At 57.8% G+C, this 19,858-nt stretch overlaps 1 protein-coding gene across 8 annotated transcripts in view; it reads right to left on the bottom strand.

The window, feature by feature from the left end:
* ARHGEF7 (Rho guanine nucleotide exchange factor 7) overlaps positions 1 to 19,858 on the bottom strand; it is a 103,158-nt gene that overhangs the window by 28,004 nt on the left and 55,296 nt on the right. For all 8 annotated transcript variants that reach the window (XM_069602455.1, XM_069602450.1, XM_069602449.1 and 5 more), the window contains 3 exons: positions 18,121 to 18,209; positions 8,807 to 8,901; positions 8,492 to 8,587 (listed from right to left, as the gene is read on the bottom strand). In XM_069602455.1, the coding sequence (XP_069458556.1) occupies positions 8,492 to 8,587; positions 8,807 to 8,901; positions 18,121 to 18,209 (280 nt within the window). The remainder of the gene's footprint in view (positions 1 to 8,491; positions 8,588 to 8,806; positions 8,902 to 18,120; positions 18,210 to 19,858) is intronic.

Genomic DNA, 19,858 nt, shown 5'->3' with positions numbered 1-19,858 from the left:
AGCCGCGCAGCGGAAAGCAGGCTGTCCCCTCCTCCGGCCTCCAGACGCCAGGACCTGCACGCCAGCCCCTTCCTCGGGCACCGAGCAAAACAGATGTCCAGGAGCGTTATGTCGTGTGTACATAAGGAGAAACACAACGTGTGGTTACTTCGTCAGTAACGTTTCCTGCTAAAGTAGCCACTAGACAAGCGCAGAAGCCCCACAGCTGGCTTCCCGGGTGGGAGGAGAGACGAGCGGCCTGCAGAGAGGGGCGGTCACCCCACCAGGTGAGGGGGACGGTGCCGAGCGCCGGGGGCCGCAGGGCCCTACAGCCTGCCCCTGAGCAGGCCCTGCGTGCACGTGAGCGCCGGCGCTCCGCCCCTTCACTGGGATCTGGGGTCAAAGCAAGTGGGCGCCCGCACTGCTGGCAGACTCCTGCCCAAGCATGAGCCCCTACGTGGGTTTCAACAGTCTTCAGAGATTAGTCACAGGTTCATGTATCTGCAGGATAAACAGTCACTGACTCAATAAATTGACTTCACCATCCAGTCGGGCACTGGGAGCACATTAAAAACAGAGGAAGAGGGAGTCTCTACCTTCAAGGCAGCTGCAGTCTCTAGGGGGAGACAAAGCCAGCTCAGAGCTCAGCTGGACATAACAGAGAGCGAGCCAATGCCTCACTCACATGGCCACACATGCAGGCGCCCCCAGAGGGGGACACGGCGCAGTCCAGAGGGGGACAGGGCGCACCCCAGAGGGGGACAGGGTGCACCCCAGAGGGGGAGAGGGCGCACCCCAGAGGGGGACATGGCACAGTCCAGAGGGGGACACGGCGCAGTCCAGAGGGGGAGAGAGCGCAGTCCAGAGGGGGAGAGGGCGCAGTCCAGAGGGAAGAGGGCGCACCCCAGAGGGGAGAGGGCGCACCCCAGAGGGGAGAGGGCGCACCCCAGAGGGGAGAGAGCACCCCAGAGGGGGACACGGCACAGTCCAGAGGGGAGAGGACACCCCAGAGGGGGACACGGCGCAGTCCAGAAGGGAGAGGGTGTCCCCAGAGGGGGACACGGCCCAGTCCAGAGGGGAGAGGGCACACCCCAGAGGGGGAGAGGGCACACCCCAGAGGGGAAGAGGGCACACCCCAGAGGGGAGAGGGCATACCCCAGAGGGGAGAGAGCACCCCAGAGGGGGACATGGCACAGTCCAGAGGGGAGAGGACACCCCAGAGGGAGACATGGCGCAGTCCAGAGGGGAGAGGGCACACCCCAGAGGGGGAGAGGGCACACCCCAGAGGGGGAGAGGGCACACCCCAGAGGGGAGAGGGCGCACCCCAGAGGGGGAGAGGGCACACCCCAGAGGGGGAGAGGGCACACCCCAGAGGGGAGAGGGCGCACCCCAGAGGGGGAGAGGGCACACCCCAAAGGGGGAGAGGGCACACCCCAGAGGGGAGAGGGCGCACCCCAGAGGGGGAGAGGGCACACCCCAGAGGGGGAGAGGGCACACCCCAGAGGGGAGAGGGCGCACCCCAGAGGGGGAGAGGGCACACCCCAAAGGGGGAGAGGGCACACCCCAGAGGGGAGAGGGTGCACCCCAGAGGGGGAGAGGGCACACCCCGGGAGGGGCACAGGGCGCACCCCAGAGGGGAGAGGGCGCACCCCAGAGGGGGAGAGGGCACACCCCAGAGGGGGAGAGGGCGCACCCCAGAGGGGAGAGGGCGCACCCCAGAGGGGGACACGGCACAGTCCAGAGGGGAGAGGGTACCCCCAGAGGGGGACACGGCGCAGTCCAGAGGGGAGAGAGCACACCCCAGAGGGGGAGAGGGCACACCCCAGAGGGGGAGAGGGCACACCCCAGAGTGGGAGAGGGCACACCCCAGAGGGGAGAGGGCGCACCCCAGAGGGGAGAGAGCACCCCAGAGGGGGACACGGCACAGTCCAGAGGGGAGAGGACACCCCAGAGGGGGACACGGCGCAGTCCAGAGGGGAGAGGGTGCCCCCAGAGGGGGACACGGCCCAGTCCAGAGGGGAGAGGGCACACCCCAGAGGGGGAGAGGGCACACCCCAGAAGGGAGAGGGCGTACCCCAGAGGGGAGAGAGCACCCCAGAGGGAGACATGGCACAGTCCAGAGGGGAGAGAGCACCCCAGAGGGGGACATGGCGCAGTCCAGAGAGGAGAGGGTGCCCCCAGAGGGGGACACGGCGCAGTCCAGAGGGGAGAGGGCGCACCCCAGAGGGGAGAGGGCACACCCCAGAGGGGGAGAGGGCACACCCCAGAGGGGGAGAGGGCGCACCCCAGAGGGGAGAGGGCACACCCCAGAGGGGCACAGGGTGCACCCCAGAGGGGGAGAGGGTGCACCCCAGAGGGGAGAGGGCGCACCCCAGAGGGGGAGAGGGCGCACCCCAGAGGGGGAGAGGGCGCACCCCGGGAGGGGCACAGGGCGCACCCCAGAGGGAGACATGGCACAGTCCGGGAAGGGCACAGGGCGCACCCCAGAGGGGAGAGGGCACACCCCAGAGGGGAGAGGGTGCACCCCAGAGGGGAGAGGTCGCACCCCAGAGGGGAGAGGGCACATCCCAGAGGGGAGAGGGCGCACCCCAGAGGGGGAGAGGGCGCACCCCAGAGGGGGAGAGGGCGCACCCCAGAGGGGGAGAGGGCGCACCCCAGAGGGGAGAGGGCACACCCCAGAGGGGGACACAGCACAGTCCGGGAGGGGGACAGGACGCACCCCAGAGGGGAGAGGGCACACCCCAGAGGGGGAGAGGGCGCACCCCAGAGAGGGAGAGGGCGCACCCCAGAGGGCGGGAGGGCGCACCCCAGAGGGGGAGAGGGCGCACCCCAGAGGTGAGAGGGCACACCCCAGAGGGGGACACGGCGCAGTCCGGCAGGGGCACAGGGCGCACCCCAGAGGGGAGACGGCACACCCCAGAGGGGGAGAGGGCATACCCCAGAGGGGGAGAGGGCGCACCCCAGAGGGGGACACGGCACAGTCCGGGAGGGGGACAGGGCACACCCCAGAGGGGCACAGGGCGCACCCCAGAGCGGGAACAGCCCCCCCAGTCACCAGGGAGCAGGCATCACACGCTGCCAAAGGCGCCCTCCCCAGAGGCTCTGAGACCAACTGCTTTCTACCAGGACCCGGACGCCCAAGACACACCTACCCTGAGACACTGGCATCTCAGCAGGCGACGGTCACGCTTGGACGCCAGGAAACAGGCGGGGGTGGCCTTCTCCCTCGAGAGACCCGGCAGGGGCCCCACCGCCTGGCTGCGGGGCTGAAGGCAACAGCAATGACGGGACGCCCCGGTCTTGCCGAGAAGAGCAAACCACTGCCGGAGACGGGGCACGGGACGCCTGCAGACGCGCTGTCTCCGTGACATGACGGGGCTGCACGCCCTGCTCAGCGCTGGGACGGGAGCTGCCTCGCCCGCCTGGGCCAGGCCACAGCGCCACACACTCACGGTGCAATCTAGGTCAGGGGGCTTTAATCTGCTACATGTCCACGAACTATATACGGACAACGACTTCATACATAAGATTTTCTTTCTTCCTTCCCATCGAGCTTGGCTCTAGAGTTTTACTACCTCTCTCAACCCAACTGTGCAAGAAATCACTACGGTCGCCACCATCAGTTTATGAAACCTTCAGTCCATCAACTCGCCAACCTGAACTAGCAGTCAGAGCTCAGAAAGGTTACGTGAGTGGTCTTAATTGGAGCCTAGGTATTATGCCAATACATCTCACACGTTAACACCATGTAGATCACCGAAATAATGGAACATACAACACTCACAAAGATCTTCCAGGCAGAACATGACTTAAGAATTGAGAGAGAGGGTGTTTCTCTCTCACGCTTCCAGAGGCGGGTTCGAGAGCATGAAGACGTGCAGCAGCGCGCAGGGCTGTCCCGCGTCCCCCTGCAGCCTCCGGTGGCCCCACACCACGCTGTGACAATTAGTGCCGGGTCAGAAAGGCCTGCTACTGCGGCTTTATCACTGATCTGATGATAGGAGGGGGTGGTCTGGTAGGAAGAGTCATCAATCAAGGACCTGCTAACAGGCGAAGAGTTACAGCGGTCAGATACCAGGTGAGGAGTTATCGATGGTCTGGTAACAGGTGAAGGAAACAGGTAAAAGCACTAGTCCACTCAGGCGTGACCGGAGTCAGACCCTCACGATGAGACAGCGGCAGCGACAAACAGATCCAGGGGCCGAGATCTGACACGCCGAGTGCCTGAAGAGCCATGGACAGGGGTTCATGACACTGTACACGAGGCAGGGATCAAGGCCATCCCCAAGAAAAACAAACGCAAAAAGGCAAAATGGCTGTCTGAGGAGGCCTTACAAATAGCTGAGGAAAGAAGAGAAGCTAAAGGCAAAGGAGAAAAGGAAAGATATAGCATCTGAACACAGAGTTCCAAAGAACAGCAAGGAGAGATAAGAAAGCCTTCCTCAGCAATCAATGCGAAGAAATAAGAGGAAAAACAACAGAATGGAAAAGACTAGAGATCTCTTCAAAAAAATCAGATACACCAAGGGAACATTTCATGCAAAGATGGGCTCAATAAAGGACAGAAATGGTATGGACCTAACAGAAGCCGAAGATATTAAGAGGTGGCAACAATACACAGAAGATCTGTACAAAAAAGAGCTTCACAACCCAGATAATCATGATGGTGTGATCACTCACACTCACGTAGAGCCAGACATCCTGGCGTGTGAAGTCAAGTGGGCCTTAGGAAGCAACACTACGAACAAAGCTAGTGGAGGTGATGGAATTCCAGTTGAGCTATTTCAAATCTTAACAGATGATGCTGTGAAAGTGCTGCACTCAATATGCCAGTAAATTTGGAAAACTCAGCAGTGGCCACAGACTGGAAAAGGTCAGTTTTCATTCCAATCCCAAAGGCAATGCCAAAGAAAGTTCAAACTCCTGCACAATTGCACGCATCTCACACGCTAGTAAAGTAATGCTCAAAACTCTCCAAGCCAGGCTTCAGCAGTCTGTGAAACAAGAACTTCTAGACGTTCAAGCTGGATCAGAAAAGGCAGAGGAGCCAGAGACCAAACTGCCAACATCCACTGGATCATGGAAAAAGAAAGAGTTCCATAAAAACCTCTACCTCTGCTTTATCGACTACGCCAATGCCTTTGACAGTGTGGATCGCAACAAACCACGGAAAACTCTTAGAAGTGGGAATCCCAGACCACCTGACCCGCCTCCTGAGAATTCCGTATGCAGGTCAAGAAGCAACAATTAGAACTGGACATGGAACAACGGACTGGTTCCAAGCTGGGAAAGGAATACGTCAAGACTGTATATTGTCACCCTGCTTATATAACTAGCATGCAGGGTACATTATGCAAAATACTGGGCCAGATGAAGCACAAGCTGGAATCAAGATTGCCAGGAGAAATATCAATAACCTCAGATACACAGATGACACCACCCTTATGGCAGAAAGTGAAGAGGAACTAAAGAGACTCTTGATGAAAGTGAAAGAGGAGAATAAAAAAGCTGGCTTAAAACTCAACATTCAGAAAACAAAGATCATGGCATCTGGTCCCATCACTTCATGGCAAATAGATGTGGAAACAATGGGAACAGTGAGAGACTATTTTTTCGGGCTCCAAAATCACTGCAGATGGTGACTGCAGCCATGAAATTAAGACGCTTACTCCTTGGAAGAAAAGCTATGACCAACCTAGACAGCACTGTTAAAAAGTAGAGACATCACTTTGCCAACAAAGGTCCGTCTAGTCAAGGCTATGGTTTTTCCAGTGGTCACGTATGGATGTGAGAACTGGACTTTATAAAGAAAGCTGAGCGCCGAAGAATTGATGCTTTTGAACTATGGTGTTGGAGAAGACTCTTGAGAGTCCCTTGAACAGCAAGGAGATCCAACCAGTCCATCCTAAATGAAGTAAGTTCTGAATATTCACTGGAGGGACTGATGCTGAAGCTCCAATACTTTGGCCACTTGATGCCAAGAACTGACACCGGGAAAGACCCTGATGCTGGGAAAGACTGAAGGCGGAAGGAGACGGGGACGGACAGAGGATGAGATGGCTGGATGGCATCATCGACTCAGTGGACGTGAGTTTCAGCAAGCTCCGGGAGCTGGTGATAGACAGGGAAGCCTGGTGTGCTGCAGTCCATGGGGTCACAAAGAGTTGGACAAGACTGAGTGACTGAACTGAACTGAACAGGTGAAGAGTTATCAATGGTCTGATTCAGGAGAGTTATGAAAGGTCAATAACATGTGAGGAGTTATCAACGGTCAGATAACAAGTGAGGGGTTACCACTGGTCTGATACAGGTGAGCTGTCGATGGTCTGATGCGGGCGAGCAGTCCGCAGTCTGGTGCGGGCAAGTAGCAGTGGCCTGGTGCCCAGCAGTGGCACAGGCAGTGTCCGCAGCCTCCCCAGGGAGAGCACCCTACAAGGTGGGCGGGGACGCCCAGGGCCCGTCTCCTTCCCCAGAGCAGAGAGGGGTGAGCTCCAGGAGAGACATGAGCAAGCAGAGCTGCCGCACGACGTCCCCTCATGGCACCTTCACTCCCGCTGGTGCTGCTAACTGCAGCGAAAGGGTTCAGGGTCCAGTAGCCACCAACTTCCCGGGGAGACCAAGGGCAGCAAGAGGGTGTGGCCGTGACCTGAGTGAGCCTCTGCGTCCCACCTGAGTCTGTCCACTACCAACCGAGAGAGGCGTCCCTGCGAGGGGACACGAGTGCCTCCACACTGGAGCCTCAGGGCGCTGGCAGCGCCTGGACCCCAAACCCTGAACACGGACGGATGCCAGAGGCCCGGGAAGGCGGCAGCACCTGAGGCTCCGCCAGAGGAGTCCCCATCGCCGGCCAGCAGCTCCAGCCCCCGCCTCGAGCCATCCGTTCACATCCCCACGGGCCATTGGAGTGCCTTCCCTTCCAAACTTCCTAGATGCGCAAGGTTCTGGAGCTGAAAACGTTTCCGTGGAGTCATGTGGTCTCATTCAACGAGTCAGGAGGTTGTGGCAAGAGCCACTCAGGACCTCCCAGGTGACACGCGGGGGCCGATCCTGATGCGGGGCCCACTGTGCAGAGGCCCCGCTGGGGTCGGAGGCGATGACTGCGCTTGCCTGGGTCGGCGCACCACCAGCCCCAATCGCTGCCCCACCAGGCCAAGTCCTATGCTCTGCTCTCCAGCAGGGACGGCCCAGCAGAACCAGAGAGTGCTCTGCGTCTCAGCCAGTCCATTCTACAAAGTTAAATATCATCTCCGGATCCCCCCGTGTTTCTATTATTTGGATGGTTCAAAATACAACTTTCAGACAATATAAACTCTATTCTCTAGCTCAAATCTGTATTTTGATAATAATCTAAAACAAATACTATTTTACTGTGAAAATGTTACAGTAATGGACCAGTGTCTACAAAGGTGACTTTATATCTTAAGACACGCCCTATAATTAACTTTGAACATAAATACACAATGTTTATTTAACCAGTAGCAATTATGTCAAATGTTTATTTCAGTACTTTCTTCAATAACCTGAAGCCCTACAAAATATAAGACAACTAATGGGAACTCAGCCTACAGTACACAAAGGAGTCTGCAACTCAGCCAGTGCAAGCGAGCAGGAGAGCACGCCCAACACGCGCGGCGGCCACGCCAGGGAGCCGGGGCTGTGCCAGCACGGCCCACGCCCCAGGGCGCAGCAGCAGGAACTGGACCCAGCGGAGGGGAGGGTGGGGAGGGCTGGGCACACCGCCTCCTGGGCCCACCCCTGACGAGCGGGCCTGCCAACTGAGCTGAGGCCCTGCAGCAGAGCGGGCGGGAGCCGGGTATGGGCAGGGCTCCCACCGACGGCCGCTGCGCGGGGACCAACCTCCTACCTTAGCTCCCCCCACCCCTAGGCCGCCCCTGTGGCCCTCCAGGCCAGCCTGTGAGAGACAGCCGGGAACAAGCGCAGGAATAAGCAGGCACCCCCAGCTTCTGAGCAGAGCTGAGGCTGGACGCTGCTGGGGAGACGGACGGGCAGAGGGCCACCCGGAGGTCAGGGCCTTGTCAGGAGGTCTGTGCAGGACACAGGGGGCGGCCCGGGCAGGACACAGGGGGAGAGGCCGGCCTGAGCCAGGGTGGGGGCAGCGCGAGGGCAGGGCAGAGGCTGCCACAGGAACGAGCACCCGCCCAGGACAGAAGAATGCACGGTAAGGTGTGCCAGGTCGAGTGCTGGGCACAGGGTGACCCGCGAGGGCGGGAGACAGGACAGCGAGTGAACGAGCAGATGTGTGCCCCGAAGAGCGGGGCCGCTCAAGCGGCACGGGCTCTGGGGCGGCTGCCATACTCCCATCACCGCAGCGCTTGGTGAGCAGTCAGCAGATCCCACTGAGGAAGAGAGTCCAAGATACACTTTTACTGTAAAGGTTGATATACCCCAAACATTCGAAATAACCCAGTACTCACCTTTGGAAATGTGAAACCTAAAGTTAATCCTAAAGTTATATCCATCTGAATTTTACAATTATTAGCCTCTTACTTACTTGGTGCATTCTTCTAAAGACTGTACAAGCATTTGCTGGAAAGAACATATTTCTTCTAGATTTCCCATTAAATGTGACGTGTTTGCTGAACTTAACCTAGAGCCGAGAAAAACAACAGGAGACACGTGTGGGCGGTCTACTCATGCGCCCGCCCCACCCCGCCCCGCCCCGCCCCGCCGCCTAATACACCAGGCGCTTTCTCCTGTCTTCAGCTGCATTCTATCCCAGCATTTCAGCTGCTGTTCTCTGAAAACACGAGGCAACAGCCAAGTGGACCACTGTTCCAACACTCGACACAATTACCACCTAACTTACTTCTCGCTGGTCTGCAGGGGCCGTAGGTAGGTTGAAAGCACAGTCTGAAGTTCTTTAGAATATTCATTTTCTGTTTCCAAAATATTCTGTAGCACCTACAATAAATGATAAGTATTACTTGACATTAAGACGTATAAGCTTTGGAAAGTTCATCACTCCTGTTCAAGTCACACTGTTCCTTCTATGTAACGCTGATTTGTTTAATATCATCACTCCCTGTGATTATTAACTAGTAAATTCAGGTAATGAGTTATTATCGAGGCTATCCAACTGACTTCATCTTCCTGCCAAGCATATTTAACTCGGGTACACCTAGAAAGACGCCTGAATGCATTCCATCCTCAGACAGTGATGCTGAGTCTGTTTAGATGGAAAGAAGGAACCACTGACAAGCGGGACAGCATGGAGGCACGGACGAGTCTCCACACCACGCGCTGCACGAGAGAGGCCATTCACAGCAAGGGCAGCCTATATACGCCATCCACGGGAAACCCAGGGACAGGCCAAACTGATCTGTGAGCGCAGGGACGGGGGGTAGGGGGACAACGGGGAAAGGGACATGAGATCAATTTCTGGAATAATGGACAAGTTCTGCCTCATGATTTGGGTGGTTGTTACACAAACATATACACCGGCTAAAGCTCACCGACTCATCCCCTTAGCATCTATGCACTGTGACGTACGGAACGTGCATCCATTTAAAAAAACAAACATGAAGTTCACCCTGTGGATGGCATCTAGTCATTCTAAGTCAATTTCTGGACACTGCAGACCTTTACCAGAGAAAACAACCATCTCAGATCATCCTATACATGTTACAAATTAAAGGTCCACCAGCATAAAACCACCACTGTATGCAGAGATGGGAGAAAAATTATGAATCAACCTTGAAATTAACATGTTTCCTGACAGCCTGCAAAAAATACAGACAAAAGCAGTTAACAACTCCTAAAAACCGAGACAGAAATCTAAGTGTAAAACAGCTGAGCTCAAACATGAGCCCCTTTCCACCGCAATCAATGGCAGGAGCACTGGTCCCTGGGGCGGGGCTGGGCGGGGCAGCCCAGGTCTGCAGGGGGAGCCTGATGGATGGATGGACCTGGAAGGCCGAGCGAGTGCCCACCCAAAGCACCTCCCATCCAGAGAAAACCCTCTTCTACACAGGAAGAGTGAAGCCGGGAGAGGTGAACCCCCTCTCCAGCCTCAGGCCGAGGGCTGCCTGGGAGCGATGAGCCCTCCTCAGCCGTCTGCTCCACCCCACTGCGAGAGACTGCGCCTTCTCCAGTCACGACATCACGCCACACGCATTTTCTGAGGAGCTACTTACCACCTGCGCTAAATGCACTGTCTCCCAAAACTAACACAGCATCCTAAACTAATCCCGCAGAAGAAATCAGACAGAATAAAGACTCCAAACATGCTCGGTTTTCTCCCCTGATTTTCAATAATCAAAAGGTATGTTTAAACGTTTAAGAAAAAAGTAACCATTAGCTAAATTTAGAATCAGCGCTGACACAAGCAACAGGAATCGCCGTGTGCTCACTAGGGCCTTCCGAGCGCCAGAGGGGAGCGGGGCCATTCGGGAGCGCGGGGGCCCGAGGCGGCCCTGCAGCCGAGGGGAGGGGACCAGGCTCTCCCTCGCTGCGGCAGCTCTGGCTCCGCTCCATTTCGCCCCTGAATGGATGGGGCGGGGCCGCTCTAGGAGACCCTGCCTCGTGGGGAAAAGTGGGCGCCGCTCTCACAGTTACAACACTGCCCCTCCAAGAAACTCCCAGTGGGCCCAAGTGTCAGAGGACTGGAGGGTGGGCGCACCATGTGACCCTGCCTCTGCGTCACCGTGGGACACGCTTCGTCCACGTCACCCACAACTTCTCCTCACAAATGATCCGAAGCAAATCAAGCACCACGAGTGGGTCCCTGAACTAAAAAAATTGAATCTGTTACAGACGAGTGAGACAAAAAGCCCTATTTAACATGACAACAAAGGCGCAACTCAGACTCCAGTCTAAGAACAACAGGAACTATTACAGTGAAGTGAAGGCGCTCAGTCGTGCCCGACTCTGAGACCCGTGGACTGTAGCCCACCAGGCTCCTCCGTCCATGGGGCTCTCCAGGCAAGAGCACTGGAGTGGCTGCCATTTCCTTCTCCAGGAACTATTGGCAACACTGCTAAGAGCACGCGTGGAACCCGACACAACCGCTTTACAAACACAAACAGCTCCCACGCGACAGCGGCATCGGGAGTGTGAGCGCAAGGCAGTCGGATGACCCTCCTCAGCCGCGGGGCGAGCAGACACGGAGCGCCCCGAGAGGGCACCAGGACCCACGCACAGCGCGCTGCCCGACTGCCTCTCCTGCGACGGCTCAGCTGCTAACCGCGTCTACTGGCTGCAAACACAACCTTCAATTAAGTGCTCAAGACCAGCTCTAGAGCAACCCTGCCCAAACCACCCAGGCTACGCTCCGTGGCTTCCACAGACGCTGAGGGACCCACACCAGCCCGGGCGCCCACCGCACACCCTGTCCGAGCTCACAGCACGCCGTGGGCCCCAGCCATCACCTGTCTCCCCTTCCTGGACTGCTGCACGCTCTGGCTGCTGCAGGACCCCATGGGACGTCACGGCCCAGCCGCCACGGCTCCATCGCACACAGGCGGCCCCGAGAGGGTCGGGAAGAGCAGCCGTCACCGGGCACCACGAGGAGGGCGGGAGGCGCGGGGCAGCCTGGCCAACAATGGTGCCCACAGGGGGACCACATCGGGCAACTCACAGACAATCCCTGGCTGTCAGCCACAGCGGCAGAGCCAAACAAAGGACCGACTCATGCCCTGCAGCCCACAGAAGCCCGCTTCACTGCTGCCAGGAAAGGAGCGCGGAGCACCGCTCTCCTTACAAGTGAGTCACAGCCGTCGCTGCAAATTCCGTGGGTGTCGTATGTTCTGTGTGTTGTTGACAGTCCTCTGAAAATAAATAACTGATTTACATGTAACAGAACATGTAACATGAAGGAAACTTTTTAAGATTTGATGCAGCCACAGTAAAACATTCCATCACAAACTACAGCCAGGGACGCCCCTGGTGGCCCAGCGGCTCCACCCTGTGCTCCCGACCCAGGGGCCTGAATTCGACCCCCGGCTGAACTCAAGACTGGCAGAGCTGTCCTTACCCTCTCGCCCACCTAACTATAACCCCCACACCACAAGGGGGAATCACCATCACACATACTCTTCCAGCCACTCTGTTTAAATGCTTAGTACTTCAAGTTTCAAAAAGTAAATTACTAGACAGGACCCCCGCCATTTATGAACCAGAGCGGGGAAGAGGGGAGAAGGAGGGCAGCCGTGCCTGCAGCGCCCCCACTCCCAGGGTGGAGGCCTTGGGCCGCCCCTGGCCGTCACTGACCAAGGGTGGGGTCCTGATTTCTGCGTCCTCAATGCTTCATGACATTAGGTCTCAAGAAGAGTCGGGGGGTGGATATAAAATGTTTACATTATTATGCCATTTAAAACGAGCTATGTTCTTACGGTATTTCTAAACCTGGGGATTCACAAGACTGGGATGCTGAAGATTTAGTGCGCAAGAGCTCCAACAGAAGCCGTGGGCCCACTCTGCTCTGTGTCACCCCAGAGACAGCAGACCCCGGCCTAACCCCAGCCTTGCACGTCTTCCTGGACGGCACACATGTGTAGGTCTGCCTGCTTCTTCGAAAAAAGGGGCTCTTCCTGGCCTGTGGCAGAGGTGCGGAGAGTCAGCTCCCCAACTCGAGGCAGGAAGGGACCTCACAGACACCCCGCCCAGCCATCCCCGCGTGGCACAGCTTGCTCGCTCTCCACTCACAGACCCAATCCTGGCCACCGCCAGAAAAGCTGCCCTGTGGTCTCCATCCGCAGGAAATAGGGACACTGCACAGGAACCGCGGGGGCAGGGCCTGTCACGGCAGCAGGCGGTCAGTGTGGACGAGGGCCAGGAGCGGAGGGCCAGAGGCAGCAGGCGGTCAGTGTGAGCGAGGGGCCAGGGGCGGAGGGCCAGAGGCAGCAGGGGGTCAGTGTGGACGAGGGTCAGGAGCGGAGGGGCAGAGGCAGCAGGCGGTCAGTGTGAGTGAGGGCCCAGGAGCGGAGGGGCAGAGGCAGCAGGCGGTCAGTGTGAGCAAGGGCCCAGGAGCGGAGGGGCAGAGGCAGCAGGCGGTCAGTGTGAGTGAGGGCCCAGGAGCAGAGGGGCAGCCCCGAGCACAACGGAGCGGGCGGCCCCGTACCGGTTGGTGTGCCAACGACCTGACCCCGTACGGGCCGTGGGGAGACACTGGCCAGTCCTGGGCAAGGTGGAAGAGGCAGAGGCCATGAGGGGCGAGGGCAGCCGGGGTTGGGCTGGCTGAGCGTGGCTCCAGGTGAGCCTCCAGCCACCAGGCCTGGGTTCTCCCGGACAAGCAGGCAGCGGCTCTGAGCAACCCCAGGAGCCAAGGGGACGGGTGGGGGCGGGTCCATCCGGAGCACAGGAAGGGTCTGTGGAAGTCTGCTACAGCGTGAGGGACGACGGGTGCCTACTCTGACGCGGACATACCAGCGATCACTGCCTACTGGGCCACGCTTGCAATCTTCAGAGACAGAGCTCCCGAGCCTGTCGTGACACCGGGCGCATGCGGACGCCGGCCACGCGCACCTTCCGTCCGCTGCGTAAGGAGCCCTGACGCAAAGCCCTGAAGACAAAGCCCTGAAGACAAAGCCACGTGCCACACAGCACGGAGGGCGTGACAGCCGCTCTCTTCCCAGATGGACACAGTCAGGAAAGCTCACTCTCTGATGGTGACAGGGAGACTCCTGTCCCCTAGGAGAGGTGCCAGAAGACTGTCCAGCCCCTAAGGAGTGAGCACATGGCTTCTCCAAGAGAAGGGCTTCCCCTGACCTCCCCTGGCCAGGGGTCTGTCACCAGGCGGGAAGCACAGCCGATTCCTTTCACTGCCACACCTACCAAGCTCAGAGAGGTCACACACTCACTCCCGTTAATTACACGATCCCGTTACCCTTGACTACCGCCCCTGGGCAATGAATCCTCAAATGGGATGCCTGTGTGCAAGCAGAATAGTATGGTGGCCTCAAATGCTTCTGAACACGCTTCCTAATAACCATGGTCCCCTGGACGGCAAGGAGATCCAACCAGTCCCTCCCAAAGAAAATCAACCCTGAATATTCACTGGAAGGACTGATGCTGAAGCTGAAGCTCCAATACCTTGGCCACCTGATGTGAAGAGCCAACTCATTGGAAAAGACCCTGACACTAGGAAAGACTGAAGGTGGGAGGAGAAGGGGACAACAGAGGATGAGATGGTTGGATGGCATCACTGACTCGACGGACAGGACCTTGAGCAAACTGCAGGAGATGGTGAAGGACAGGGAGGCCTGGAGTGCTGCAGTCCACGGGGCCACAAAGAGTCGGACACGACAGAGCAACTGAACAACAAAATAAAAATGAGAACCTCCTAAGGGCCAACACTCACGAGGCACCTTACGGCCCACTGCTAACCCCGTTAACGCTGCAAGGCCAAGGCCAGCGTTACCAGCGTTCTGTTACAGAGACATGGCCGTGCAGGCGCGGGGGCTTCCCCCAGGCCAGCCCACAGCAGGGCGTCCAACCCCGCACGCAGGGCCTGAGCCCCGCCAAGTCACCTAAAGAAGGGCGCTGCTGACCGTCACTACCTGAAGAGCGAAACACATCTCACAGCGAAAATAAACTGTGCTGCTGGGCCCTGTCTCCAAACTCAGGTCAGCCCTCCGAGTGACGCAGCCACGGGGCTTCCTCCCCTACGACCCTCCGTGTCTGAGCCCCGACTCCGCCTCCCGAGGTCTCGACCCCCTGTGACATTCCAAGCCAGCCTGAGCTCTGGGGCCAGAGCAGCCCCCACCCCCTTTGCCAGCGTGATGGAGGAGCACAGGTCCGCCCCATTCCTGGGCACACTGCCTTCTGCCCTCAGCGACAACACTCTCACACAGCCAAGTCACACTACCTGCATAATTTTATATTCTGATCATTGTACTTAACGTGAAAACACGTGCTGACGCTTTTTAAAACCCCCTGTGCACCTGTGAGAATTAGAAATGGGCCCACCACTGGCGCCTGAGGCGTCGGTGCACAGCCACACACGTAGGCTGCTTGCAGCTCATTGCTGAGCAAAGCGTCCTACGAAAACATCCTCACATAGACACCTCTGAAACTATCTCAGGTAATGCTTCTGGGGTGATTTCAAGAAGCAGAAATACTACGTTAAAGGCTTGGGTGTTTTCAGCATTCCACACACAGTTTCTCTTTTGAGAAACGCTTTCTGGTTCTGTAGGCAAGGAGCATGAGGGTGGCCATCCACCAACAGCAGGTGAGACCGGAGGCTGGAAACCGACAGCACCTCTCAGGCCCCTCGGGGGGCAGGGTGGGGGGAGGAGGGCCGCGAGGCCACTGCCCCAGGGCGAAGCTTCCCTCAGACCCACAAGGCAGGCGAGGCCACCGCCCCAGGATGAAGCTTCCCTCAGGCCCACAACAGGGGGCGCGAGGCCACTGCCCCAGGGCGAAGCTCCCTTCAGGCCCACAAGGGGCACAAGGCCACTGCCCCAGGGGACGCTGCGACTGCACCCGCCTAGGCACGAAGACCCTTGGGGGGACAGAGTCAGGTGGGAATCCACCCCCCACACATATCCAGTCTGGGGCACTTTACGAGCTCAACCAGGTACCCCAAGTGAGTATCAGAGAAAAGGCAACAACCAGGATGATTCCAACTCTGAGACACTGGAAAGATTGGGGTTCCCAGGGGTCGGGGGACGGGCTCAGGGTGGCAAGGAATGAACAGGCCCAGAGGATTTTCAGGGGTGAAGCAGCTGGCGCCGTAATGACGGAGCCACGACAGGTACGGTGAGCGCCGCAGGGACCCCTGGGCTCCGGACGGCTGTGTCGGTGCAGACTCTCCTGGGAAAGCGTCCCGCCTGCTGAGTGTGCTGCGGAGGAGGGGTCCGCGCCTGTGTGGGGCAGGGGCTGCAGGGGGCTATCTCCCTCTCAAGGGCACGGTCAGCTTAAATTGCGCTGAATAATAAAGTCCAGTCTGACAACGTATCCAAAGAACTGAAGAAAACTATGCTTAAAGAATTTTTTTAAAGTATGAGAACAATGACTCAAATACAGAATGTACTGACCCACAAAACGCATCAAATGGAAATGATGAACTGAAAGGTTCAATAAATAAAATGAAGACTCCACTAGAGGGGCTCAGTGAAAACACAAAAAGACCCACAGGGATTTTATACTCCCTAGAATAGAAAAAAAAAAAAGAAGAAGAAGGAAAATGAACAGCGCCTCAGAGACCGGTGCGATACCCAGTGCTTGCCAACCCATGCTCAGCGGGTGTCCCAGAAGCAGGGCGGGAGAGGCGTGACCAGCCCGAGGACGGCGGTGAACCGCGAAGGTCCTTGTCCTCTCCCCGGTGTCGTCGTGGCTGGTCTGGACCATCGCACAACAGCAGAAGCCACGCAGCCTCCCCACTCACACCTGAACCTCCAAAGGTCTGCATCGATACCTCCACCTCCAGCACTCCCCCACCCACGGCTCCCCCCCACCTCCAGCACTCCCCCACCCCGGCATTCCCCCACCCACGGCTCCCCCCCACCTCCAGCACTCCCCCACCCCGGCATTCCCCCACCATGGCTCCCCCGACCTCCGACACCCCCCAACCCACAGCTCCCCCCCACCTCCGACACCCCCCCACCCCGGCATTCCCCCACCACGGCTCCCCCCCACCTCCGACACCCCCCACCCACGGCTCCCCCCCACCTCCGACACCCCCCCACCCCGGCATTCCCCCACCACGGCTCCCCCCCACCTCCGACACCCCCCAACCCACAGCTCCCCCCCACCTCCGACACCCCCCCCACCCACAGCTCCCCCTACCTCCAACACCCCCGTCACTGACCCCAAGCCTCTCCCGTGACATCAGCCCGCACTGGCCTCGCCCCGGAACCCTGGGCTCATCTCCCAGTAACTCGCGCAGCCGTCCGTAAAGACAGGACGACCGAGGCTGTGTGAGAAGTCTCACGCGCCGTCTCTTCTGTGCGGCCTGTGTGTGCCGTGTGGCCCACGTTTACTTTTCTGTGTGATTTACAAATGTGGAATTCAGGCAGGCTGCAACTGAGTCCTGGCTTAGTCACCAACTGGATTTGTTCACTTTTCTAAAATGAGAGAGACACCAAAAGACGGTCCACCAAGTCTACACGCTGATGTCCTAACAACCACAGTTTAACACGTGCTGTTTACGCTCACAGCTCTACGTAAACAACAGTTTGGACGTGAGACTGAAGTCAAGGTGTCCCCTCACCCGATTCAGAGTCAGCAGGCCCTGTGCACGGGGCTCCTCTCCCTGCGTGAGCACGATTAGAGATGGATGGACCTCTGGAAGGGCACTGGTCACGCTTCAATCCGAAGAGGACTACACGCTACTGACCGGACCTCCGGAAAGCACGGCCACCTGGTTCCACACAACACCGGGCGGGAACAGGCTCCCAGAGATGAGAACAGCGGCATGGGCCCCAGCAGGAGTCCTCTGACGCGACCCTCGGATGCACGCAGGCAGGAGGCCTCCGATGTGACCCTCCGGACAGACACAGAAGCAAGGGGCTCCCGCTCCGGGACATCACTGGGAATCAGAACGGCACTTCTTGCCCCCTGCAGCCTCCCCAGGAAAGAAGGCAGCGTCTCACCCAAGAAAGGGGAAGGGAAGGCGGCCCCACGAGTCCGCAGTGGACGCAGCAGCCAGGAGTACAGGGCACCTGGGCAGACGTGAGCCTCACTGCCACGCACTTCCCAAGCTCACAGACCGCTCAGGTTTCCAAAGGCAGCACGTCTCAGGATCCTGAAACGCTTGTCTTCACTATGTGCAATGTCCAGAGGCTCGCCTCTAATTTCAGGCTATTTACATATATACACACATCAATCCCAGGAAAGACTACGGTAACACACAAGATAAGCTAAAAACTGTACTGATCTAGAGAACTGACGACCTACTCTGAGCCTAAGGGCACTTAAACCTTCCATCACATTACACACCTTTTTAAATCCCATGTTGGAGACTGGAAACCATGTTGGGAAATAATCGCAACACCAGGTTACGCAACAAGAACAGGCACAGCTACACACACCAACACGTGAGGACATCACACAGCGACCGCGGGGGCAGGGGTCCACGTGGCCGGTAAGCCCCTGCTCTCGGCAGTTGACCCCATTCTACACGCCGAGTTTCGGAGACACTGGAAAGCCAGTCATTCTCTGAAGCGCCCCTCGGTCACTCACCACGTTGTAGTAGCTCTTGTTAATGGCGGTCGTATCGAATCCTTTGGGAGGGCTCTTCAAGGTTCCGGACTTGGGTGACACAGGCTTTTCTGAAACAAAGACGGAGGGCAGGTTCACTCCTGGCTCCAGCCGAGACCACTGAGTGCAGCAGCCCCCACGGCCTGGCCTCTGGCTCCGACTGAGCCCCGGACCACAGGGAGGTGGGACAGAAGTGCACGCGGCCAGAAGGCCCCAGGGTCCAACCCCTCCTCACGGCCAGCTCCCGGGGCTCAGAGACCCCCACAGCCCGGCCTCTCAGCTCAGCTGCACCCCTCACAGGTTACACACCGCTGCCGTCAACACACAAGAGAACCCACGAGCCACGCGAGCTCAGGGTGCAGTCCGAGTGAAGTCCGATCCCAGCAGAATCAGAGGGAAAGTGGGCAGACACCCAACAGCGTTAAGACACCAAGACCCACAGTCTGGAGCGTGTCTGGAGCGACCCAGGTCACGAGAGTGCAGAAGGCCTGCCCACACAGGCGACAGAGGAGGAGAGCCCCAGGCAGGGTGGCGAGAAAAGCCACACTGTCTTCAGGACCTCCAGACCAGAACCAAGGAAAGGGCCCCCGTCACGGCAAGGATTCAAGTGCATCACAGGACTTTCATCCAACGCCACTCAAGCGAGGCTTCTTCAGCGCAGGCGCTGCAGGGGCCTTGCCAGCTGATTCTGTGGCTCTAGATGTGTGTGCGCGTGTGTCTGGCAGTCACTGGTTCTGCAACGTGGGTGTGTCTGTCACCGAGGTTCTGTTGGGGGGGTGTCTAACCTGGGATCTCCAGCTACAGAGGCTGGCAGTGGCCCACGGCTGGCAAGGGGAAAGGGGAAATTCTGACGGGCGTGGCCTCGGGGGCCAGTCTCCACGCCCCGCGTTCTCCTGCACCCTCTCTGCCCTCCTCCGCAGGACCCTGCTGCTGACGGCTGGCAGTGCCCTGAGCACACCTGTCCAGAACCTCTCTGGCAGCATGGCCCTCCAATCCCAAACACCATCGAGCTCCAGGTCCTAGATCCCAGTTGCTCAGTATTTCCATGACCTTCTCAGCACCGGAAACCCCTAAAAAGCCCAAAGCAAAACGCCTATCTTTAGCTGTGGGTCCCCCTCCTCCTGTGGAGCGGCTGACCTGAGTCTTCCTTCAATGTCTCTCTGTAAGGGTTTCCAAATGGGTGAAAATACAGAACAAAACAGAAGGTCCTACTCCCAGCTGAAAGAACTTTCTCTGTCCACAGGATGGAAAGGAAAACTCAACAGGAAATAAGTGACTTTTAAGCTATGAGAGATACAAGGAGGAAAACTTCCTCTCAATTTTTATATCTGCACCTTAGCATTTAACTGTGGAAGAAAACCTGATTTTTCCATCTGAAGAAAAAAATGCCTTTTCCTCCTTAAAATCTGCCATATGGAGGGAGCATACGCAACCGCAGTAAAGGGGAGGTGGCCGAGCCTAAACTACGGCCCTGGGTCAAAAAGAAGCCCCAGAAGGCACACGGCAACAGAGGGCAAGCGTGGCTGACTCAGGAGGCCTGGAGCTGCTAAAAGCAGGTCGTTTGCCAACTGCCTCACTTTACCAATACTTAAGTGTAACACATGCCTCTCAACATCCCAGTTAGTAAAAGTTAATCAACTTACTATGAGAACTACAACAAAGACGTTTTTCAAAAGCAAGCTACAGGCTAATGTTCTACAAAAAGAGAGACAGGCAGGAG

This window comes from Ovis canadensis, chromosome 10 (assembly GCF_042477335.2).
Source record: "Ovis canadensis isolate MfBH-ARS-UI-01 breed Bighorn chromosome 10, ARS-UI_OviCan_v2, whole genome shotgun sequence".
NCBI classification, from domain to species: Eukaryota; Metazoa; Chordata; class Mammalia; order Artiodactyla; family Bovidae; genus Ovis; species Ovis canadensis.
This window is presented reverse-complemented; position numbering and strand designations above follow the sequence as displayed.